Source organism: Cuculus canorus, chromosome 2 (assembly GCF_017976375.1).
Source record: "Cuculus canorus isolate bCucCan1 chromosome 2, bCucCan1.pri, whole genome shotgun sequence".
Classification (NCBI taxonomy): domain Eukaryota; kingdom Metazoa; phylum Chordata; class Aves; order Cuculiformes; family Cuculidae; genus Cuculus; species Cuculus canorus.
Window position 1 is genome coordinate 91201186 of NC_071402.1, and position 25698 is coordinate 91226883.

Below are 25698 nucleotides of genomic sequence, written 5' to 3' on the forward strand. Positions count from 1 at the left end.
CTTTTAAGATTTGAAAGTAATGAAACAAAGAACTACAATCAGGTAGCTTTCGAGTTAGCAATTATCCAGACATATTACTGTTTATCAAAGGCTGTTCCTAGAGGTTTTTCACTCAGCAACCTACAATAAATGTTGCCAAAATGCAAGACAAACAACAAGTTCTATAATAATTTCAGTTTATCTTCTGGTTTTTTTTTTGTATTTGGTTTGACTACATTTAACTTAAGTATTGGAGTTTACATGAGCATAATCAGAATGGAAATGTAGCGTACTAGGCTATGGAACCTGACTGGTTGTTTTCAAATGAATTGCACGAATAAAATTATTTGATAAAGTCATAATTTGTTTTCAGAGTGATAAGAATGTAACTATACTGTAGGACATAAAAGAACAGATCCAAAGAAAACAGATGAAAATACACTACCAAGTATGCTTCGTCTAGTCTAATTTTAAGAAACTTAAGTATTTTCCCTGCGTTGTTTCTTCTTTGAGAACCTGTCACACAGTTTAAATAATGACAGTTTTAAGAAATTGTAACTCCCTGTTCTGAAGTTCCCTTTGTTCAGTTTCACTCTCTACTACATAGTCATGTTTCTTTCAGTTCAATTCCTTTGTGCTCTGATTTAGTGTTGGAAATGAAAGTAGAAATACCTGTCTCTCTCCTAGGCTGAAATGGAGCTAGTGAAATGGGGGTTTGATGCAGCATCCATTGAACAACAAATTAGTGACCACAGGAGGACTCACAATGCCATTGGAGACTATCGCTGGCACCTGGACAAAGTCAAAACGGATCTGGTAGTTATTCAACTCTGATAGTTATTATTTCAAGATTATCTTGTATTCCACTTCTTTTCCCTGAATTTTTAAATGAAAAATTAGTAGCTATTTAACATTCTGTTATTGTGTACCAAGGCTGGCAAATAAATATTGCAACATTTTTTCTGAGAAAAGTGGCTAAGAATGATTATTCTCACTTTCTGTCTAGTTACATTAAAACAAGAAAGTGAAAGAATAAGGTGGGTGCTAAGATGCAGCCTTGTGTAATAAAGGAAATTTTTTTTTAAATGCCCAAATTCTTTTTTTTTTCTCTTTTTTTTTCCCCCCTCTTCTGAGACTTTTGTTCCCCTCTTTTTTTTTGTGATTGGAATATAGAAGTCACTGAAGTGGTTATCTTCCTCTCCCATCATCCCAGCAGCTAGATATAGGAGAGAGGAGGCTGACTTAATTCCCGTTCTTGTTATTCTATTAATTGCTCACACAGACAGCAGGAGAGTGAGTTGGATCTAAACAAAAGGGACTCAGTTCTGGAGCTCTGATCTCTGAGCCAAGCTGAAGAGTGGAAGGGATGTTGCATGCTTTTCTCTTCTGCTTCAAATAGAAAAGATGATAGTCTGACACTATGGAATACTGGTTCCAAGGTTGTGCAGGTTCCCAGTCATAGAAATGGGAATAAAAATCTGAGCTTCCTTCTCACATTGTGGTTTGTACTAATTCACAATCTCCAAAGCTAGCTCTAGAACTAGCTGGTTCCCCACAGCTTTCTAGGAATTTGGTAAAGAAAGAGATCCAATTTCGGGAGCTGTTCTGGTATTACAGTGTTTAAGTGCAACCTTGGTTACATACTAAGCATCCCTGAGGGAAGCAAGTTTGTCCAAGCAGTGATTTTATACTTCTGTGGTCCTCCAGCAGTGCAGATTTGCCACCCATCTATGTCTCTGGCAGCATTTGCAGGTCACTGCCTGTAGTTATAACATCATGATACTGACACTGTAAAGGAAATATCAGCAAATAGGCAACTTGTAAAAGGCTCATTAAATGTTTGCTGTCTGTGTTTCAGCGGGAGAAGGCTGCAGTTCATCAGCTGGAAGAAGAATATGAAGGACTGCTGGTGAGCATGAGATGTGTTCATTTCTGATACTTTCTATTACTGTTATTTTTGCTTTATTAACTGATGTGACAGTCAAGGGACACTTCAGGTTTCAACAGAGTGACAGATGCATATTTAAATAATTCTGTTCAGCAGTAAATGGACTGTAGTTTCTGTAAGATTCAGTTTGAGTCATGAACTTGAGATTCTCAATTCATTACCTTGTGTATAATTGACTTATAACAAGAAAGTTTCTAGTTTGCACCTAGTGAAGGGAGTTGGTAGAAGTCTACCACCTTAATGGGAGTAAAATGAAGTTAGCCTATATATGAAGCTTAAAAAGTTACTCAAAGGTGGGATTAGGACCAAATTCTGTGGAGGGCTGTGCAACTTCTCCTCTTTGGATCTTTGTATAAAATACAGTGAGATTCTTGTGCAAATGGTAGATTTAACCAATGGGATTGGAAGCTGATTCCTATACATATTGCAAGAAACAGGATGTGTATTATGACATGAGGACAGAGAAGGAATCTTTTCATGAAGTATAACCTGTGCAAAATGTGCTGCTGCAACACCAAGGATGTACGATGAGCAGCAAATGCAAGTAAAGGTGATGATAAATATTCAGACATTTCTTGTGTTTTTCCCCATGCCTTATTGCTTGCTTGTCTGCATGTCTGCTACACTGTATTTGAAATGACTTTTAGAAGGTGCTGACTTCAGGTTCCCTTTGTTCTGTAAATCCAGACACATTGTCCACTGTCCATTGCCATCAGTCTTCAAAACTTAATTTATAAACCTAGGCACGTTATCTGCTGTCCATCGCCAACAGGCTTTATAGGTGTGTGGGTTTTACTGTTACTTTGGTTAAAAAAAACCCAAAAAAGACATGCTGTGCTCTTGGCTTCCCCTTCTCCACCCAGCACAGGCATTTCTGTGTTCCTGGCTTCTTATTTCTGGAATTCCCTGCAGAAATACTCCTTTGAAAGAATGGATCAGCTCCGTCAATTCCAGAACCTCATCCAAGCCACCAGCAGAGAGATCATGTGGATCAATGACTGTGAGGAAGAGGAGCTTCTCTATGACTGGAGTGACAGGAACACTGACATCGCCAGGAAGCAGGAGGCCTTCTCTGTAAGAAAGCTCAACCTCTGTGTGTTTTCCATGGCCCTCTTTTTGGGACAGTGAGGAAGTAACACCCAAGCTTAGGGGAACTGATGACAGGACAGGCATTTCTTCACTCTTTCAAAGTTATTGGGGATTTTTATCAACAATTCTTCCTGTTAGGACTGTGTAGGGGCTAAGGAGTCTCTGTGTTTGATCCTGATGTCTGTCACCAGGAAGCAGAGCTACTCCAGAGGGAACTGCTCTCTTCTTCTGATGGGTTTGCCAGCAGCACTGTCACAGGCGGTTTGCACTGCTCCTTGTTTTCTATGGGTACATCAAGAAAATGAGTATATGCATTTCTTTAACCAATGTTAATACCGATCAAAAAAATGAATGAAAGCTCACACCATTAAGGAGATATTTTATTTTTTTAGTTCAGCTATTTTGGATGTTGCAAGGTGCAGTCCTTTTTGCTTTCATCATTCCTGTTTGACAGAAAAGGCTAAATTTTGGGTGCTTTGCTGTGTGAAGTGGCAAGCCTAGAAAACAGAACCGAAATGATAGTAGCTGCATTGATTCTACTGTATTCATATTTAACTGCAGTACACTGAATAGAATTACTATGTTGTGTTAACAAGGATAATTTTACACAATTATAGCCATCTAGAAAATTATAAGTAAATCATCCTAAGCAGCGTACCTTTCGGGGGTTGTTTAATACTGTGCTTTGATTGTTTAGAAACGCATGAGTGAACTGGAGCTTAAAGAAAAAGAACTCAACAAGCTAAAGCAAGAAAGTGACCAGCTAGTGCTCAACCAGCACCCTGCTTCAGACAAAATTGAGGTGGGTTAGATTTTGTGTGATTTCTCTTGCTCCTTTAGTTGTTATGTGGGAAAAGTACTTAGTGAAAGTCTGCAAATGAAATGCTGCATTTAGACCTGAGAAGGGTTTGTCTGCCAGAAAGCATGTCTGTTTTTATCCAGCTGTGTGAGCTGCTCTAATAAGTGTTTCCTTTACATGCCTTCCTTTACAGTCCTGGCCACAACAACTGCAAGCTTTTTAAGAGCTATGTGGAGAGCTCTCATTGCTATCAAATTTGATGGTAGATGCATATAAAAATTAATATAATGCTTATGGAGTTGATTGAGTACATTGAAATTGCCGTATCATATTTGGGTTGACTACAGGGCAGTGGAATCTATAGTAGGAAGGCATGTCGTTGTTCTTCTGCTATCTTAGTAGGCATGTTTAGAAGAAAGCCGCACCCTTTGAGGGTTTATGTTTAATCCACGTGCAAATACTTTCTGCAACTGAAATTCATAGTGCATTTCTACAGTTCAGCCAAGACATTTTTGCTTTCACAACTTAGTCTACATTTGCTTTTCAATTAAAAAGACTGCAACAATTTGGAAAATCTCATTTTATTAGGAAATGCTGTAGTTGTTACAGTTTTAAGAGTGTGTAAGAACCCTGAAACTGAAAGAAGCTAGTAGAAAAATAAATATTCCCTTATGCTTTTCAGTGTACTTACTTTGTTACTTGTTATCATATGTAAAATCACCATTCATGTTTGTTTTATGGTCAGTTTCTGCCTTAAAGGAAAGATCCCTGTAAGCTCCAGGACTGAAATAAAAGTTTGTAATTTTCTAAAGAATATATATGAGGACTAGTTAAGAATTTTGAATTTAAAAGTAGCCATCATGAAAAGTCATGTTTGACACACTTCCTTTGAAGAAGAAGAATGTGACAATTTGCAATTTAAGTATTTTATTTGCACTACTGTTTGTGCATTTCACCCCTTTTCATTCACACACTTCAGGCTTTACACTGATCAAACAAAATTCAAGTCATGAAAAAATTTCTCTCTGAATACTGCAAGCAGGCATTTAACTCTTTTTCAGTTAGGTAGATGCTTAAAAGTTGGGGAACTGTTTGCATGAGTTATGTTATTCTGGTGTGCATGGATTTATTTTAGCAGATTTTTTTATTAGCATTTATGTGAAGCATAAATTTTGCTTGAGAGATCAGTGTAGTGGTTTGAGTTCTGTATATTACTATTTTTATTAGGCCTACATGGATACGTTACAAACTCAGTGGAGCTGGATTCTTCAGATCACCAAATGCATTGATGTTCACCTGAAAGAGAATGCGGCTTACTTTCAGGTGGGTAGTGATGGGGAGAATTCACATTACTTTTGTTTAAAGTGTGAATCCCATCACAGATATTTATTTCTGTGCCAAAATCTTTCTAAGTCTGTGCACAATTATGTAACACACTGTTACCATACTGTAAATGCTACCATTCTCCCAGATGTGAACTGAGATTTGTTGTAAAAGGAATCCATTGATTTTTAGCAGACATTTTTAAGAGCTGTGTACAACTCAAAACGCAACTTCTCTTCTGTAGTTCTTTGAAGAGGCCCAAGCCACAGAATGCTACCTGAAGAACTTACAAGACTCCATCAGAAAGAAGTTCATCTGCGATAAGAGCATGTCACTGCAGACTTTGCTGGAGCAGATCAAAGAGCTGGAGGTACTGTTGCACCCACCTGACAGGTTATATTCTGCTTTCCTTGGAAATCGGTTGCGCTCTTCAGGTGCCAAATGTAAACACAGGTGTACTGCAGTGTGTACCATAAAGATATATTTCCTCCTACTTCTTAGGAAAGCCTACAAATGGATCAGTGTTACTTCTGTAATACTGTTTGGGAACTCGTGATTTCTTTTTTAAATCTGGAATGAGCCTGAAAAATTCACAAATTTCTGATATGCTAACAAATTAATAAAAGGAAAGATTTTCATTTGTAGATGGTAGAATAGATTTTGCCTCAAAAGATGAGTGTATTGCATGAATGATTCATCATTTCACTATGTTGCTGTAGTGTGAAAGTATTTAACTCGGCTTTTTAGCTAAGTATTTGCTCAGTGTGAATTAAATAGTACAATTCCAAATTGATCATGCTCAAGAAAAAATTATCAGTGATCTAAAAGGGTGATTGATGAAGTCTGTTTTGAGAGGTAGTTAGTTAATTTTTTTAGTTAGCATTCATGTCATAATGGATTCTTTACATTTTTTCCTGTGTTTCTAACACAATACTTCAACCACATTGCAGATCTGTATGAGAAACCTGCTTTGCCAGTTTTGCAAACTTTTCATCTTGCCAAAGCTGCAAAGATACTAAGTTTGATGTTTCTCTTCTCTTGTTTTTTTTTTAAACTGCAGTTTTACATTATATGCCAAAAACTTATCCCAGTGGAGCTAAAGGAAGTTTTGTCTGCCGTGAGCTCCAGATGTATCTCTCTCAATAAAACAGTGGGAACTAGATGTGCTTTTATTTTAGAATAAATTTTTAATGTACAATCAATCTTTGCAGAATGAACGAGAGAGAATTCTTGAATACAAGAGGCAAGTGCAGAGTTTGGTGAATAAATCAAAGAAGATTGTGCAGCTGAAGCCACGTAACCCAGACTACCGGAGTAACAAACCCATTATCCTCAAGGCTCTGTGTGATTACAAACAGGATCTGGTATTGTATCCCTTTTTGTCAAAGATGCACATCATGTAGACTAGAAGATGGCAAATGGTTTAGTAAAAAAAATGTTGAGCTGATAGGTACACCCCTTTGTCTGCTTTGGGTCAACATTCAAATCCCAACAAAAAAGCTGTCTTTCATGTGATTATGAATAAACAAGCTAGGTTCTGGTTGGTTAATAAGTCTAGTAAAATTTATTAGTAGTAGTACGTTAAATAGCATTAATACTCATCGTTCAAATTAGCACAGAAAAGTCTCATTGATAATAGGGCTAAAGTCCCATCTGTTCTTTTGCTTATTGCTCACCTTTCCGGTGTCCCTCTGAGTCCCTAGATGAACCCTTCATCTAACAAAAGGTGAGGAATGTACTGGGAGTCATTGATATCCCCATTTTTTTGCTGGATGGAATATGAAATTGGTGGTGGAGTTTTTTCTTTCTCCTCAGTACTGGCTCTGCTTGGGTTTATTTCTACATTTTTTCTTAACAGTCTCCCTTGCATTCTCTGCTTATGTGCTCATTTTTTTCACTAGTTCCCAATTACCCATTCTTTTTATTTTGTTATCTGCAAAACTTGGTTTACCTGATTCGCTAGGTTGCACTCCTGTAGTGACCAGTAATTGACCACTGCGATTTGTGTTTATGATCTGTGGTTTCTGCCATCCCTTCTGTGTCTACGATATCACATTTTATTCCAGAGTCACAGAAATTCAGCCCACACAGTGTAACTACTTATTGTTAACATAAGCAAAGCTGAACAAATTTAGGCAATGCTTGCCTGACTGCTTGGCAATTGTCCCTGCAGTTGAGCAAGCTAAATTCTGCTCAGGTAAAGGTAAGCCCAGATAAGTATGAAGTCCCTGCACGGTCAGGTCAGTGCAAAGCCTATGGCCTTTTACTTGTTATGTCAAAGATCGTGTTGGCTGGCTGTAGAAGTGTGATGCAGGGAGAGAGTCCTGTCAGGATAAATGAGCTGAGGAGCTTCCCCGTCTTGGATTTGAGTGGGTTGTAGCATGCGTTATGGCCACACCCATGGCCGTAGGGTGTCAGGGTTTCTGCCAGTTGGGGCTGGTGGATCTAGCTCCACCACATTCGTTTCCAGTCCCTTTGCAAATATGTATGCAGTGCTAAGCATCCTTATGCCTCCAGCTCACTGGCTTATAGCCATACACGATTGCATAGCTTTCTGTGGCCATGCCTACACGCAATCTTTGATGTCTGTCATGGCAAGCCCGCAGTCTGTCTGATGATCGAATGGACAAGCGACTGTTCAGAGTGTTCTATGGCTTCCACTTGGTTATCTTCAGTTTTCTTCACGTGGAAACCAGATTTAAGGTGAATGGGTTGATCTGTGTTGATCTCTTGGCCCAGCATGAAGCTGAGATGCACACCCAGACCTGGCAGCTGAGGAGCACTCCCAGTTCTGTGATCTAGATGCATCTTCCTTGTCTATCTCCCCTAGAAACCCCATCTTACTTAACAAAAGAAAAAAATGTTGTTCTGCTTTCCTTACAGAAAACAGTGCGCAAAGGAGATGAATGTATCCTGAAGGACAACAATGAGCGCAGCAAGTGGCTGGTGACGGGCCCTGGAGGAGTGGATATGCTGGTGCCATCTGTTAGTCTTATAATTCCACCCCCTAATCCGTTAGCAGTGGATCTTGCTACCAAGTGAGTTGTTGCCTGGGTTTGGACAACTCCAGCTGGGATTAGATAGAAGAATTTGCTCAAAATAGCAGTCAACCACAGAATTTGGTCTGTGTCTTGATCAAAGTGTCCTTAATCACCTACTGTTATACAGAAGGAAACTAGACCCTTGACCTGAGGAAGCTCACTTCAGTGAAGCTTGGTGGGATCTAGGTTGGCATCTAAAAATATTTAAAACTTAACTATTACAAGGTTTTTCTCATCTCTAGTAATGAAAGTCATGGATAAATTAGTTTCCAAGATTTTTTTCTAGTACAGAACAAGCCTTAAAACACTCAACGTCTGTTGGATGTTTCTTGGGATGTTTTGTAACTATGCTACATGGACACAGGCATTTTGACCACAAAATTTCTTTTCTCATCACAGAATTGAGCAGTACTATGAGGCTATTTTAGCTTTATGGAACCAGCTTTATATCAACATGAAGAGCCTGGTGTCTTGGCATTATTGCATGATTGACATTGAGAAAATCAGAGCGATGACTATTGCCAAGGTAAGACTCCAGCTGGCCTTAATTTTAGACCAGGGACATCCGTGACCTGACCTCTGCTGTCCCAAGCAGTGCTTACTGTGTCCTGTGCTGATATACGCTCTGCAAAACTGTGGGCCTTCTTGCTGTGTTGTACAGTTATATACGGAAGTTGTCTTTTTATTAAAGGAGAAGCAAAATGCTTCCCATTCAAACATGATGTGGATAAATGTGAAGGTTAGCTAAGGGAATTTATAACATGTGCGTATAACAAGAAAAGATTGGCTCCAAAGGCACTTTTAGCACAATATTCCTGAAGGCAGCTCGGGTAGGTTTTATTCTGAAATGTGATTCCTTTTGAGTTTTTTTTTCTGTAGGTGTATGTTTGTTCCTTAATTGATTAACAAGTCATAAACATTCTCCAAATGCTGCTTTTTTCAAAATCCTCTTCTTCCTCATTTCAGCTGAAAACAATGCGTAAGGAAGATTACCAAAAAATAATAACTGACCTGGAGATTCATTATCAAGAATTCCTCAGAAACAGCCAAGGATCAGAGATGTTTGGCGATGAAGACAAACGAAAGATCCAAACTCAGTTCACTGATGCTCAGAAGCACTACCAAACTTTGATTATACAACTGCCCAACCAACCACGGCCACCACAAATAGGTTTGTGATCCTCCTGTTTTTTGTAGAGGTTGTACTGCTTTGGTTTCATTGTTCAGGGCCTAGTGCTGCATTCTTTTAATATGAAAGTGTTCTCATAAACATGAATGGAAATGCATTCAAGAATTGTACTACTGTCTCCCAACCTAAGAAAACTGGCCATGCACTGAGAAGATTGTATTATGTTCTTGCTTCCTTTGGTGCGAGCCTAGGAGTAGTCCTTTAAAGTTCAAGTTAGAGTAACATAGTCCATCTGATATGTTTTCAGTTATTAAGGAACAAAATCTCACTGCTGCATTTGAGGAGGCAAGGTTGTCTCTTTGAGAAGGAGAGATTTCATTCCTTGAAAGAGCTGCATAAGGGCCCAGAACTTCTACCTGTTCTTTGTTCCACAAATCAACTCAGATTTTGGTCTACTTTGGCACTGCATTGGCTTTCTGCATGTAGATATTCAGTTCTCTGGCATGTGACATTTACCTAATTCATTTTGCAGTAGTCCCAACTGAGAGCTGTCCTGTGAATTCCTCAAATACCATTATTGTTAATGAGAGAAACAGAGAACATGAGAAGCAAGAAGCCTGGCTGCTGATGGAGCTTCAGAAACTTCGGCGTCAGATTGAAGCTTCAGAGATTCGGATGGTTCAGAGAGCTCCTCTTGGAGTGGATCAAGGGGCTATGCATGACTTTTCAGTCAGAATAAAGGATTTAGAGGTAACGGTGGATATTTTTCTTTGAGCATCTCGGGCTCAGTATGACTTTGTAAGAGCTTGCTGCAGTTGTGTTTCTGATCAGCTGGGAAAGACACATGCTGTGCAGAAAAGTCTCAATTGGAACCATGATGATTTGGATTGGAATTTAGCTTCTAAGCTGAAAAGTTGACTTTTGAATTTTAGAAGTCAAATCCTGTCAGAGATTACAGAAAGCCTGATGTCAAGTGGACCCGAGGTCATGTTAGGCCATACTCAGGTTAAAGCACTATTAAAATCCCTTTGCACAGACCCCACTTTACCACCTGCCTCTGAAGTGCTGTTTGTGGGATGCAGAGTGGATACATGAGGCTTACAGACTCTCTCCCTCTCCTGGTTCTAAAGAGTTTAAGGAGATTGGTGAGAGTCTGTTAGGAAGAAAAGAGAACAGGTTCAGTATATAAGAAGTTCACCTGAGGCGATGAGGTTGCAATGGCAACTGTCAGTAAAGCACTCTACTTTTAATAGAGCCGAGTTTCAGAGTGGATGAGGTGCTTAAGAAGAAGTATTACCTGTTGTGCACTGCACAAAAAAGAAACCACCCAGTGTTACTTACCTTGAAGAGAACAAACTCAGGCACTGCTTCAGTCCTCAGTTAAGCTGGTTAGATAATGGCAGACTACTTGGATAAGGAGATCAATTGCATATGTGCTGTAGAATGATCATTCAGCTTCCAGAAATGTGTAAATCAGGCATTCTCTTTCCTTAGGGTGTGCAGAATGACTCTCAAATAATGGCTGAAACCTTGAATAAGCACAAGGACTTGTTGCCTAACTTCAGAGGCTCTGAAAAGTATGTGTACTTGCAGTCAGAGATAAATGCCCTATTTCAAAAACTGGAAAATATTAATGGTGTTTCTGCTGGCTACTTAGACAGGTAAGAAAACTGAGGTTATAGCAATAAATAATTCACTTTCTTCCATAATTCTTAGTCCAGAAACCCACTCATTTCTGGAAGACTTAAAAAAAAAAGAAAAAAGTGAGAATCATGAGCTGCGCTTAAATTTCTTCTGTATTCTCTATTCTTTTTGACTAATGGCCTACAATTAAGTAGAAATGCCACCTTCTCTGCCGCAATCCATAACGGATTTGTCTTATATTATTTATTTTAGCTTGAATGCATTGAGGTGTCTGCTCCAGGTTATTCTACAAACAGAAGATGTGATCAGAGTTTTTGAAGTCAGACTGTCTGAAGAGGAGACTATTCCTTTGGATCTTGATAAAGTGGAGGCTTATCGGGCTTGTCTGAAGGTGAGACACTAAGATTCATGGATAGAGCAAGACAAAAATCATAGCTGCCGGGACTGGTCTATTGAGCTAGGTGAAACCATTCCAAAACCGCAGGAGACTGAAGAGCTGATTCTGTTGTATTTTATGACATAGACATACAACGCTTTTGCAAATTACTGCAAGGAAAGTACAGGTTACTACTTCTTCCATCCCCTCGTTGTTGCTGCCCCCACAGCAGTAAAGTGAAAAAAAAAAATATGAAAATTTTAAGATAACATTTAAAAACTGGATATGCCAGTCCTGAGGCTTAAAACCACAGCTATTTCAAGTGCAGGAATCTTTTATATGTCAATGAAATTTTCTAGTCAGTTGTTTCTAGAAACAGGCAAGGCAGGCTCTTCCCTTTTTCTTTGGTGAGCGGTCTACATAGTTCTGAGAAACTGAAACATCAGCCACAGAATATGACAGGAGGAGGCTTTGGTTTAGTGAATTATTTAACTTTAAACACGTTCTGAAGTCAAACTCTACTAAAGTAGGCGTTTCACTTGAAATTATGCCCAGCTGACATCAGCATACATACCTTTCTGAGTTAAAAACAAAGTCTTTAGATCCCAGCACATTGTGCCTGCTGTTGATGGTTAAATCCAAATATCCTCTCAAGAATAAAATATATGACACCATTTTGGGTTTTTTTTCTGCAGAAAATGAAAGCAGACCTAAACATGAAGAAGTCACTACTGAATGCTTTGGAAAATGAGCTGCAGAAAATGCTTCAGATTCACTCGCAGTCTTGCCAGTCATATACCCTGTATGATATGGACATTGGAAAGTTCTCTGACAAAGTTACTCAGCTAATAGACCGCTGGCAGAGAGCTGATAAGCAGATAGATAACAGGTTTGATTGCATTTCCTAATAACTTCTTATTGCTATTGCTACCAAGGTCGTCTTAACAATGACTCTAAAAGAACTGTTGTGCGCTAATCAGCTCCAGAAGACAAATGATGACAAAACTGTAGTAAAACTAGAACAATTGTGAATAGGTTGAACATACTTTAAAAGGAATAATGTCAGACCAAGCAGGAAAATGTAGCTATTCCTGTAAATGTGTAACCTGTGTGCTAAGGAGTTGTTCTAATTATTTTCTTTTTGAGGGGAAAATGCTTGCTGGAAGTACATAATCCAAGAACACTAGCAAGAAATATTTTTTCCCCTCAAACAAAGCAATTGTGCTTATTCCTGCATACCCCTTTACTTGAGGGTAAAAAAATTAACACTAAGAATTAAGTAAAAAAGGTCTCAGAAATTTTTTTTTAGTGCTTTGTTGAACTGACCATGTATTCTGATTGTTAATGGGGTTTTGTGGGGGTTGTGGTTTGGTTTGGTGTTTTTTTTTTTTTTTTTTTAAAAAAAAAAATATCAGGCCAAAATCTAGTCTTATTAACAGAGGTTGAGCTGTTGCTGGTTTTGGTGGAAACTGAGAACTGAAATCAGTGAATTTGATTCGTATCACTGCAAGTTTTTATCTATTCCTTACTTAGCTGACAGGAAGTACCAGCCTCTATGTGTTGCAGTTACTCAAAAGTGAGGCATTAAAACCCCATACAATTCTCATTTATTTGAAATTTTTGTTCAGAATCTTCTTTTAGAGCTTCCTGTAAATTTACCTAGTTAATTACTGTATTTATCAAGGAGTCTTATTTCTGAAAAATCCTTAAAGAGAGACAAAGAGATTGCATTTTCCATTTCATGATTTTTCTTGGGTTTTTTTTCCTAGATCATGGGATTTGGAAAGGCAGATCAAACAGCTGAAAACTTATCGAGATCTGTACCAGGCTCTGTGCAAATGGATCTGTGATGCCAAGCGCAGGCAAGATTCTATTGAGTCCACAAAGCTGTGCGATTGCAACACTATCATGAGATATCTACATGACCAGAAGGTATGCAGGATGTTACTGAACTGTCTTCAGTTATCAGGATTTTAAATTGTTCTGCTACTCAGAAAATATCAGTATCAATGCAGTCTGCAACACAGTAGTCTGCTTTGAATTATAAGTACACAAGCTGCCAAAACCCACCACATGTGTAGAAGACCGGAGAGAAGAAATATTATTATCCTCAGTACTTTCTGTCGGCACTGATACAGGTTATGAGCAAGACCATAATTGACTCCTACATGTTTACTGATGCTTTTACATATCATATTGAATTAATTCAAGGGACTGTGTGATGTTGCAACTTCATAGGACAAATTATAGCATGAAAATAAAAAGAAGGCAAACACACTTAAGCTGAAGTCAGCAATTCCCCAGCTCTGGAGGTTGTTAGATGTTCTTTCTGAGAACAACTTTCTCATACACAGAGACCTTACCTTTGTAAAAACTGCACAGCCAGAGGTCATTTGGGATCTCGTCGTCTGGGGTTTGCAGGCACCTTCAGGTCTGCAAGGCACTTTCTGATGGAGGCAGAATGTACAGGAAGAAATACTGGCAAATCTTGAGGGAGTTTGTTACAGCTTACTTTTTTTCCTGACAGAACTTGCACAATGAAATCTGTGGGAAGAGAGACAAAGTTGAGGAACTTCTCAAGCATGCAGATCAGTGCTCAGCAGCAATTAAGGTACTTGGATTTCAGCATTTTTATGGGGTGTGGTTTTTCGTGGTCGGGTGCATCCCATTGTCTCTGCTTTGCTGACAGGTAAAGTGTCAGCTCCCTGATGTGCGTTAGCTGAAATTGTTGGGGTAAAGCGCTTGTGTGTACAAAATATAATGAAGGCAATTTGTGTACTTCCCACGTGAAGACCACAGGATGATGCAGGAGATATCAATGAGAACTTTCCTTCAGGAAAATCAAAGCCTCCTTCTATCCAGATCAAACGTTTCGGTTCACATGTTAAAAAATAAGGGAATAAAGAACAGATTGGTAGCTTAGGAATTAGGCCTGATTAGGATCTGGTCTAGAAGGCAAGACAAATGCAGATCACCAGGAGGAATGGTGTGCAATAGATATGAAAGCCAAGAAGATACACAGGGAATGGTTTTATAGTCTTCACATTTTTATGTCACCTTTCTATCTTTGCTATCTCCAGTTCAATCTTATTTCCTGTGACAAAGATCTCGCTATATATATGGTGGGGTGTATCTGATATGAAAGAGATGCGTAGTTATTTCTAATGAAGTTTGGTTGATAACAGCACCTAGACCTTTCCTTTGTTGCTCTCCTCCATGAGTCTTCACAGTGGTACTTGAGTGGATGAGCTTCAGTTTATGATAGAGCATCATTTGTACATAGCCAGAGATATAAACAAGGGAAAACATAGCTTTTTATTAAAAAAAAACGAACAAAACAAACCCACAACAACTCCAAAACTTTATTTGTATTTTGGGAACTCCCGATTCCCAAAGAGTTCCTTTGCAGCTGCAAAATGGGTCTTACCTTTCCGTGTTGTTTTTCAGGATTATGAACTACAGGTTGCGTCCTACAGTTCCGGACTAGAAACGTTGCTCAACATACCTATCAAGAAAAGTGTGGTTCAGTCTCCTGCAGTGCTGATTCTGCAAGAGGTATTTTTATTTCCTCCCCATCAATCTTTTGAATACATTTATTTGTCTGTGTAAACCATCGTGAGTCATATCCAACTGTATAATTAGCGCTATCATTCACGATGTGTACTAAACATGTAAGCACAAGGAATTAGTGCAGAATAGTCACTGTGCTGTAAAATCATACTTGGGCTAATTCCCTTGGGGATTTACCTCATTCCTATTCAATATCCATTGTATACATATTGTGAGAAAGTAAGATTCATGCCCTAAGTGGTTTAGTCACTTTCAACCTGGGAATTAACCACTATTAAAAGTTTAACTTAGGTTACTTGTGACTGTCAGGCAGAAAGAGCATAACAAAGCCTTGGATTTAGTCATCTATGAGGAAATAACCACCTTGAAAAAGAAGGTGTGGATTTATCAGAGGGGAGAATTTGTACATTCGGGGTTCCCAGAAATTCAAGTGGATTTGTGAGGGGGAGAATTTGCTTTTCACTTTAACTTCTATGTTTTCTCAAGTGGATTGGAATCCTTTAAATGATGAGACATAGGTATGTACATATCTAATTGCAGTGCATGCTACTAACATTTTTCTTTCTTTTTAAGGCCAGTGAGGCTCAGTCTCGCTACATAGAGCTTCTTACAAGATCGGGAGATTATTATAGATTTTTAAGTGAAATGTTAAAGAGCATGGAGGACTTGAAGGTAATCTGACTCTTATTTTCTTTACCTTCTGTTTTTGTCAGGTTAGCACGCTATCAATAATAAAAGACTTTCTGGTTAAGTATAGTGCAAAACAGTTAGAATCATAGAATAGTTTGGGTTGGAAGGGACCTTAAAGATCATCTAGTTCCAATCCCGCTGCCATGGCCAGCGACACCTCCCACTAGATCAGGCTGCTCAAAGATCCATCCAACCTGGCCTCAAACACCTCCAGGGATGGAGCATCCATGACTTCTCTGGGTAACCTGTTCCAGTGTCTCACCACCCTCACAGTAAAAAATTTCTTCCTAATATCGAATCTAAATCTCCCCTCTTTCAGCTTAAAACTGTTACCCCTTATCCTGTTGCTGCATTCCTTGATAAAAACCCTCTCCCCATCTTTTCCGTAGGCCCTCTTTAAGTACTGGAAGGGTATTCTAAGGTCTTCTCAGAGCCTTCTCTTCTCCAGGCTGAAAAATCCCAACTCTCTCAGCCTGTCCTTGTATGGGAGGTGCTCCAGCCCTTGGATCATCTCTGTGACCCTCCTCTAGACTCACTCTAACAGATCCATGTTGAGTTCAAAAAAGCAATTCTTGAACTCAGTGTGTCCTATGGAGGAGATGTATAAGGAGTTTCATGGATCTTTTGTCAAAGAGCACAGTACCTTGCAAAGTTACCTCTAAGGTCCTATGTGAGGTGAAGCATTAATCTTCTTGGTAAAGATATCCTCCTTTGCTCATTGAAGTCTTGACTTCAGTGAGAGTGCAGTAATCTCAGTGCTGAGAGATTGCCCCTCACGGTTAAGGGACCACAGCCCTATCTGCACTGTTTCTTATGGAGTAAGTCCTGATTTGTTACAGGTCAGTGGAAGCAGAAAGGCCTATTTAAGACCTCATATATATATTTGGGTTGTGAATCACCGGTATGAAAATTGTGAAGGTTCTCAGGGAGACTAATAATTTGCTAGTGAGTTCTTGGTATGCTACATTTTACTATCTGTATTGCATCTCCCTCCCCCCATCAAGTACAGTTTCCCCTCTAAAACTCATTGTGCTGATTTCTGGATAAGGTTTAACTCTGAATAAATAATGATTCCAGAATTTGTCTTGATGACCTTAAATGAAAAGATTTTAAGCTGTCATTGAAGGAGAGAAAAAAATGCTTTTAAAGTCATCAATGTTACAAATATATATTGTTTTGCATGTGATGATTTTGAAACAGTTGTCACAACTACTTATGTGAGGGTTTTTCTTTGTTTTTCTGCTATCATTTTGCAGATGAAAAACACCAAAATTGAGCTCCTGGAAGAAGAACTCAGACTTGCTAGGGATTCAAATTCAGAGACAAGCAACAAACATAAATTCCTGGAACAAAACTTGCAGAAGTACCAGATAGACATTTCTCAGCTCAAAGCAAAGCTAATGAGTCTGGAGGAGATGAAAAGACAAGCTGAAATGGATGGAAGTTCTGCTAAGCAAAACCTTGACAAATGCTATGCCCAAATAAAGGATCTAAATGATAGAATAACCAGGCTGACTTATGAAATTGAAGACGAGAAAAGGAAAAGGAAGTTGCTGGAGGATAGATATGAGCAGCAGAAGAATGATTATGACCAGCTGCAGAAAACAAGACAAAACGAGAAAGACAGCCTTGGTTGGCAAAAGTTAGAGTCGGAGAAGGTCATCAAGGAGAAAGAGTACGAGATAGAAAGATTAAGGGTTCTTCTTCAGGATGAAGGCACACGGAAGAGGGAGTATGAAAATGAGCTGGCTAAGGTAAGAAATCAGTTTAGCGAGGAGATGAGTAATTTAAAGAACAAGTATGAAACAGAAATTAATATTAAGAAGACCACAATCCAGCAGATAGCTGCACAGAAAGATGATGATGCAAAAGGCCTCAGAGCCCAGGTTGACAGACTGACAAGAGAAAACAGAGACCTTAAGGATGAGATTGTGAGGCTGAATGATGCCATTCTGCAAACCACGGATCAGCGGAGGAGGGCAGAAGAAGATGCTCTTCAGCAGAAGGCTTGCAGTTCTGAGGTGTCACAGCAAAAGCACCAGTTAGAGCTTGAGCTGAAACAGATCATTCAGCTTCGTGGCGAAGACAACTCAAGATACAAGCAGGCTCTTGAGGAGGCTGCCTCAACTATCCAGGATAAAACTAAGGAGCTGGAAAGGCTAAAGGTTCAGCTTCAGGAAGAGGCTAAAAGCCGATGGGAACTTGAAAATGAATTGGCTAAGGTAAGGAACAGTTATGATGAGGAAATTATTAGTTTAAAGAACAAATATGAAACTGAGATTAATATCACAAAGACCACAATTCACCAGGTCACCATGCAAAAGGAAGAGGACACAAATAATTATAGAACACAGCTTGATAATGCCATGAGAGAAAATAGGAATTTGTGTGAGGAAATTAGGAGACTGAAGAATACGATAAGTCAGACAACAGATAATCTAAGGAAAGTAGAAGAGAATGCTCAGCAGCAGAAGGCAGCTGGCTCGGAGCTTTCTCAGAAGAAACAGCAGCTGGAGATTGAGCTAAAACAAGTTATTCAGAGGCACTCTGATGAAAGTATGCGATATAAACAGTCACTTGATGATGCTTCCAAGACCATTAAGGAAAGAAACAAAGAGATTGAAAGGCTAAGAAAGTTGTTGGATGTTGAAACAAGTCAGAGAAAAGAACTAGAGGATGAGAACAGTCAATTAAAAAGAGTCCAGTTTGACCTGCAGAAAGCAAATACAAGTGCTACTGAGGCAATTAACAAGCTGAGGATTCAAGAGCAGGAACTGGCCCGACTGAAAATTGACTATGAAAGAGTTTCACAGGAGAAAAAAGGCAGGGATCAAGAAAGTGCAAAGTTCCAAAGCACTATAAAAGACTTGCAAATCCAGAAACATAAGCTGGAGGAGGAACTTTGCAGGCAGAATAAAAATTTAATGGAGGAGACGTCCCGGAGGAAGAAACTGGAGGAGGAAATAGAAGGAATGAGGAGATCTCTCAGAGAGCAATCGGTTAAAATAACTAATCTCACACAGCAGATAGAAGAAGTGTCCATTGTAAAGAAGAGGAATGAAGATGACCTTAGACACCAGAGAGAAGTACTAGATGGTCATGTGAGAGAGAAGCAGAGATACATGGAGGAGTTAAGAAAATACACTTCTGATATTGAGACTTTACGTCGTCAGTTGGTCCAAGAACAAGAACAATTAAAACAGGCTCATTTACGAAACGAGCACTTACAGAAATCCTCTGAGGAGAAAAGCAAAAACTTGAATGAGTGCAAAATAGAAATTGAAAGGCTTCAGTCTCTCACCGAGAACCTAACCAAGGAACACTTGTTACTGGAGGAAGAGCTGCGAAATGTTAGATTGGAGTACGATGACCTCAGAATGGTCAGAAGTGAAGTTGATGAGAAAAATACTGCCATTGCTGAACTAAAGAATCAGCTTCAGACAAGCAACAAGCAAACCCTGGAACTTCAGGGGTTGATTAATGATTTACAGAAAGAAAGGGAAAAATTGAGACAGGAAATTGAAAAATTCCAAAAGCAAGCTCTAGAGGTATTCACACATATTTTGATCCCAGCTTTACTGTCTCTCAGATATATAATTAATCACAGTGTCCATTTGAGTCAACTTAATTCACACTTTGCTGTTTAAATTCACTGTACTTGTGACTAATACCCTCTTCATGGCACTTCCCCTTGTTCATTTTCAAACAAAAATGGCAGGATTTGGCCACTTCCTTAGCCTTTTGACTCCCTCGGAGCTCTGCTAGGGAACCATAAGCTGTCTAATTGTCTGGCCGAGCCTTGCCCTCAGCCGTTGCCCCAGGAGAAACCCTGGTCTGTGCTAGTCTCCACCAAACCATCCTAGGGGAAGATGAGAGTACATGGACTACTGCTGTGCTTTAGCTCTACCCTGCTGTCTGTGTACTTCCCTGAGCTGTTTCAGCTAGAATAGGTTAAAGCAGTCCTCTGAGGCTCACTTCAGTACTATCACAAACTAAACCAGCTAAAAACCCCAGAACCAACAAGCTGTCAAAGTGCTGCTTAGCTGGATAAGGTGTTGACTTACAAGGTAGGATTACCTAAGGTACTTAAAGCCTACATTTCATTGACTGTTTTGGAGATTTATGTTCCTCAGTCACTAAGGGCAATTGCACTTGCAGTTGTTAGTATTGGCCCTTATTTCTTAAACTTGAGGCAACAGCATAAAGAAGTTAAAGGAAATGCTTTTTTTTTTTGTATTTCATTCTTCTGCCTGGCTTCTTGTCCAGAGAGCTACTGTTTAAATATGTACAAGTGAGCACTTGTGAAAGTTGGTTTTTTGTTTTTTCCTGTACTTGCCCTTTATATATCTTTTCTCATTCTGAGCTATTCTTTCTGTATTCTTTCCTTTAAAAAAATCTTAATACTGTTTTGTGAAAAATATTAACATTTAGGATTAACTGATATCTATGAGTATATATACATATAAACTCATATTCCATTTAATATGGACTGCATGCAAATATGCACGCTTGTAGGTGTTTGTGTGTGTTGCAACCCAAACTGGACTGTTCTGGGGTTGCTGGGGGAGATCCTGGGCCATTTCCTTTGCAGAATTAGTCTCTTGCAGTTTACGTATACATATATGAAGACATTAAGTGAATTAATATGTAAAGCAACAGAGGTAAGATTGTTTGGAGTAACAGGTGAAACTAATAGGAAAGCAAAAAAGTTAGTCATATATTTCCATGCATGAACAGTCCGTAGCTGATATAAATTCTTACATATTAGTAGAACACAGGGTACATCTGCTGAGCATCACACTCCTAATGAGTCTTGAATGCTCTGTGTATGTGTAGGTGTACTATGAGAAGTATTAAAATGTTATAAACCGCTAAGTAAACCAGCAGAAAATCAAGTTCATGGGTAACAGAATGTACTAGTTCATGGGTAACAGAATGTACTAGTACTAGAGACACTGTCAGTGAAGAGACAATGACCTTCACTGGTTTATGTGTATCCATGGTCTTGGGTAAGACACTGCTGCAACTGGAATGTTTTCTAGAGGCAGCTTGCTGCAGATTAAAGGACAGGTTGAAGAACATTTTAAGTGGAGAGCATAATACTACTTAGCATAAACTCTAACCATCCTTTCTTGGTTTATTTCTTCTTTAAAACTGTAGGCATCCAATAGGATTCAAGAATCCAAAAATCAGTATAGTCACATTATGCAAGAAAGAGAAACCTTGCTGATAAAAATGAGTGCTTTGGAGCAAGACAAAGCCAGGTTGCAGAGATTGGAAGAGGAGCTGAACCGTTTGAAAGTTACCCTGGAATCAGAGTCTCGTTTGAAGCAACGCCTGGAAAGTGAGAAGCAACAAATCCTGAATGACCTTAATCAGTGGAAGAGCCAGCATTCCCGGACAGAGGAATCCATAAGAAAGATCCAATGTGAAAGAGAGAAGAGTGAGAGGGAGAAAAACTCCCTAAGAAGTGAGATTGAAAGGCTGCAGATGGAGATTAAACGGATTGAGGAGAGATACCGGTGCAGACTGGAAGAGACTGCTGTCAAAAACCAGTCAGAATTGGAATCTGAGCGTCTCAGACTGCAAAGAGAGATTGAGAAACTCAAGCAGCGCCCGTATGGGTCCCATAGATCTACGCAAACTGAGGAAGACTTTTGTATTGATGCCTCCAAGTTGCTATTCAGTGGGTTGCGGAAGAAGATTACAGCAATGCAGCTGTATGAGTGTCAACTGATAGACAAACTCACACTAGATAAACTCCTGAAGGGGCAGAGGTCAGTGGAAGAAGTTGCGGTTGACCTTGAACCCTATCTCAAAGGGGCAGGTGCTATTGCAGGGGTGTCTCTTTCGCCCAGGCAGAAGTACTCTTTCGTCGAGGCCAAAAGGAATCAGCTGCTTACAGCAGAAAATGCAGTCCTGCTCTTAGAAGCCCAGGCAGCAACAGGAGGTGTGATAGACCCACACCGAAATGAGATGTTAACAGTGGACAGTGCTATTGCCAGAGATCTGATCGACTTTGATGACAGAGAACAAATCTATACAGCAGAAAAGGCTATTACAGGATTTAAAGATCCTTTCTCGGGCAAAACTGTGCCAGTATCTGAAGCCATCAAGAAAAACTTGGTTGACAGAGAAACTGGGATTCGTCTGCTTGAAGCCCAGCTGGCTGTAGGAGGAATTGTTGATCCTGTCAACAGTGTTTTCTTACCCAAAGATATAGCTTTATCCCGTGGGTTGATTGACAAAGACCTGTACAGGATCCTAAACAACTGCCAAGGCGCTACGAAGAACTTCATTGATCCTACCACCAAAAAAGCAGTCACTTACATGCAGCTGAAGGAAAAATGTAGGATTGAGCCACACACTGGTCTGCTTCTCCTCCCAGTACAGAAGAGGAGTATGTCATTCCAAGGGATCAGACAGCCTGTCTCAGCAGATGCACTGCTGGAGGCTGGAATTATTAAAGAATCAACAAGGAACGACTTGGAAAGAGGTGCAATTACAGTGGAAGAAGTGAGTGAGAGAATTATTGATTTCCTTCAGGGCTCTAGCTGTATTGCAGGTATCTACAATGAGGCTACTAAAGAGAAACTTGGCATTTACCAGGCTATGAAAATAGGTTTGGTTAGACCAGGGACAGCTCTTGAACTCCTAGAAGCCCAGGCAGCCACAGGGTTCATAGTGGATCCTGTCAGCAATGTGAGGCTGCCTGTTGAAGAAGCTTACAAAAGAGGCCTTGTTGGAATTGAATTTAAAGAGAAACTTCTCTCTGCTGAAAGAGCTGTAACTGGGTACAAAGACCCAGAAACTGGAAACATAATTTCTCTGTTTCAAGCAATGAATAAAGAGCTCATAGAGAGAGGCCATGGCATTCGTTTGCTGGAGGCCCAGATTGCTACTGGAGGAATCATTGATCCCAAAGAGAGCTACCGCTTGCCTGTGGAGACAGCCTATAAGCGTGGCTACTTCAATGAAGAGCTCAATCAGATACTTAGTGATCCAAGTGATGACACCAAAGGGTTCTTTGATCCCAACACAGAGGAGAATTTGACCTACTTGCAGCTGAAAGAAAGATGCATAAAGGATGAAGCGACAGGGCTTTGCCTCCTACCTCTGAGAGAGAAGAAGAAGGTGGTGCACACCTCACAAAAGAACACCCTTAGGAAGCGCCGAGTTGTCATTGTAGATCCAGAAACAAACAGGGAAATGTCTGTGCAGGAGGCATACAGCAAAGGCCTCATAGATTTCGACACCTATACGGAACTAGCTGAACAAGAGTGTGAGTGGGAAGAAATAACTATTACAGGATCAGATGGTAGCAGTAGGGTAGTACTCGTCGACAGAAAAACAGGTAGCCAATATGACATCCAAGATGCTATTGATAAAGGTCTGGTTGAGAGGAAGTTTTTTGACCAGTACCGTTCTGGCAGTTTAAGTCTGACCCAATTTGCAGACATGATTTCCTGCCGTAATGGCACTGATGAGGTGTTTCGGCATGAATCAGTAACTCGGTCTCCCACAGTGCTGAGTGTCAGGAGTTCTTCCTCACTGATCAGGAGTGGCTCTTTCTCAGAAACCCCAGAAGAGTGCAGTCCAATTGCAGCCATATTTGACACAGAAAACTTGGAGAAAATCTCCATTTCAGAAGCTATACAGCGGGGCATTGTGGACAGCATCACAGGACAACGGTTACTTGAAGCCCAGGCCTGCACAGGGGGCATAATATGCCCTACCACAGGCCAGAGGCTTTCACTTCAGGAAGCCACTAGTCAAGGTATCATTGATCAGGATATGGCCACAAGGCTCAAACCAGCCCAGAAGGCCTTCATAGGGTTCGAAGGCATAAAGGGTGGACGCAAGAGGATGTCAGCAGCTGAAGCAGTGAAAGAAAAGTGGTTGCCTTATGAGGCTGGGCAGCGGTTCCTTGAATTCCAGTACCTCACTGGAGGTCTTGTGGACCCAGAAGTGCGTGGAAGAATAAGTACAGAAGAAGCCATTAGGAATGGATTGATTGATGGTCGCGCTGCCCAGAAGTTGCAAGACATGAACAGCTATCCAAAAATTCTGACTTGCCCCAAGACCAAACTGAAAATATCCTACAAAGATGCAATGAATCGGTCAATGGTGGAAGACATCACTGGGCTTAAACTCTTGGAAGCAGCCTCTGTTTCATCTAAAGGCATATCCAGTCCCTACAATGTCTCGTCAGCACCCGGCTCTCGCTCTGGTTCTCGCTCTGGTTCACGTTCAGGCTCACGCAGTGGGTCTAGGAGGGGAAGTTTTGATGCATCAGCAAGCTCTTCATATTCTTACTCATACTCAACCTTCAGCAGTGGGTCTATTGGGCGCTAATAACATGTGAGGGAACGTGTCTGCATTTTATTATAGTTTAGATCATTCTATATCCCCTTTCCTAAAAAAAAGCCCAAGCCCAACAACAACAGAGCAACCCAAAGCAAAACCCTTAAGTCTTTTCTGAGTGTGCTCGATTTCTCTTCTGGAAAAGCTGTAAAATGCTTGAATGCAAATTTATGGAATATAGCCTAGGGGATGCAAAAAGTCATATTTGTGAATTTTGAGTCTTAGTTCCCACTTCCTTTTAGTGTTTGGATTGTAATTGGTCTCTGTATATTTTAAATACTCTGTTATGTGCCTTCTCCTGTTATCTGTAACTATCAACTCATAAGCTGGTAACTGAGGTTTGAGAGTCTTGACATAGCTATTTTTTTCCACATGGGCCTTTTAAAATTTGTTGTTATGAAGTAAAAAAAGATTAACAGTATGGACAGAAAATGCCTTTAATATTGGTTTAGAATCCATACCATAATATGAAAAGCTCTGTCTTCCAGATGCTTTACTTATCTATGTTTGGCTAGCCATTTTCTTAAGTATAACTTGGTGGATATAAAGGGCTATTGTTAGGTTGGGCTTTTAATTTACTGTTACCCATACATATTTTCTACTGTTTTGCTTGACTTCCATGTAATGAAAAGAAAGAAAACAAACCTCTGACTGCACCAAGTGAGCTATTCTGGGCAATAAACTTTTGAAGTTTTAAAGTATTTTTTGTGTGCTTATTTAAATTTATCTATGGACATTCTTGGAGGTACAGATTAGGGAAAGAACCATTTTAAAAAGTAGCAAGTACCAGTTTTGTCATAAAAACAGTGCATGTGTACATTATTTTTCATGGTTCTGGTCCATCATTTCTGTGAATGTGGACTTCTGATTCTGCGTTTTCAGTAGGAAAATGAAGATAGCACCAATAATGGAAAATCTGCCTCTAGAAGCAGAAAGCCTGTTTCTGCAGTTGTTTATAGACTTGATGATGACCAGAAGCATATTTCTTCTGCTCGTGATCCAGCCCATTGTCTGTGCAGCTACAAGAGACTGAGTCAGATTCTCCCTTACACAGCAATGTAAATGTGGACAATGAGCAGAACAAAGATACAGTGATGGGGCTTTAGCTGATGGGTACAGTGGCACAGCAGGATCTTTCGAAACCTTAAAAGTCACCATCTGTAGCGTCCTCCCACCTGTTCTGCTAGTCCCTGAAAGCCTAGGATGAGAAAATAATGAGAGTGTATCAGCATTTGCATGAATCCTTCTGTTGTCAGTTCTGCATTGGCTGTTGGCCGACTGCTGAGAAAGCCCCTGAGCTGAGAAACAGGGCAGGACTAAGTAATGCAGGATTAGAGGACATAATGCAGTTTGGAACCACTTAAGCTGCCATGAATGTTCCTCAGCCAGAGGAGAAAATTATTCATTGGGACTGTCCTGTCATTTTCTGTTCACTGCACAGTGCAGATACTTCCAGGTGGACACTATGTTCTTAGCCAGGTGATCACTTAGAAGAATTTAGTAGGTTTTTTTAGACAACTGCTAACATAAAGCTTTAATGAAAAAACTATTTGCCATACCTGAAATAAATACTTCCTGTAAGTAGTTGGAAGTATTGCCTGAAGCACATACCTGCTTTTCACAATGTACCATGTAGGAACTCCGCCTATCTATAAACTTTAATCAGTTGCTACAGATAGAAAGAAGAAGCTGCTAGGCCCAAATGCTAATTGTTGTTAATGATGCTGCTTAATTTCTGTAGCATGT

The 25698-nt window shown here is 39.9% G+C and overlaps 1 protein-coding gene across 3 annotated transcripts in view; it reads left to right on the forward strand.

Annotated features, from left to right (window-relative positions):
- The window catches only part of DSP (desmoplakin), a 39430-nt gene extending 14777 nt beyond the window's left edge, over window positions 1-24653 (forward strand). Inside the window, exons 5-24 of one of the 3 annotated variants that reach the window (XM_054059376.1) lie at window positions 667-795; window positions 1838-1888; window positions 2840-3001; window positions 3714-3818; window positions 5043-5138; window positions 5383-5508; window positions 6350-6502; window positions 8022-8176; window positions 8579-8705; window positions 9146-9350; window positions 9841-10058; window positions 10803-10969; window positions 11205-11343; window positions 12024-12217; window positions 13098-13260; window positions 13856-13939; window positions 14776-14883; window positions 15472-15570; window positions 16845-19136; window positions 20749-24653. In XM_054059376.1, coding sequence (XP_053915351.1) covers window positions 667-795; window positions 1838-1888; window positions 2840-3001; window positions 3714-3818; window positions 5043-5138; window positions 5383-5508; window positions 6350-6502; window positions 8022-8176; window positions 8579-8705; window positions 9146-9350; window positions 9841-10058; window positions 10803-10969; window positions 11205-11343; window positions 12024-12217; window positions 13098-13260; window positions 13856-13939; window positions 14776-14883; window positions 15472-15570; window positions 16845-19136; window positions 20749-23943 — 7968 coding nt within the window. In that variant the 3' untranslated portion in view covers window positions 23944-24653. The remainder of the gene's footprint in view (window positions 1-666; window positions 796-1837; window positions 1889-2839; window positions 3002-3713; window positions 3819-5042; window positions 5139-5382; window positions 5509-6349; window positions 6503-8021; window positions 8177-8578; window positions 8706-9145; window positions 9351-9840; window positions 10059-10802; window positions 10970-11204; window positions 11344-12023; window positions 12218-13097; window positions 13261-13855; window positions 13940-14775; window positions 14884-15471; window positions 15571-16844; window positions 19137-20748) is intronic. The other 2 variants (XM_054059377.1, XM_054059378.1) reach the window with 2 other exon arrangements.
- Window positions 24654-25698: the final 1045 nt, after the last annotated feature.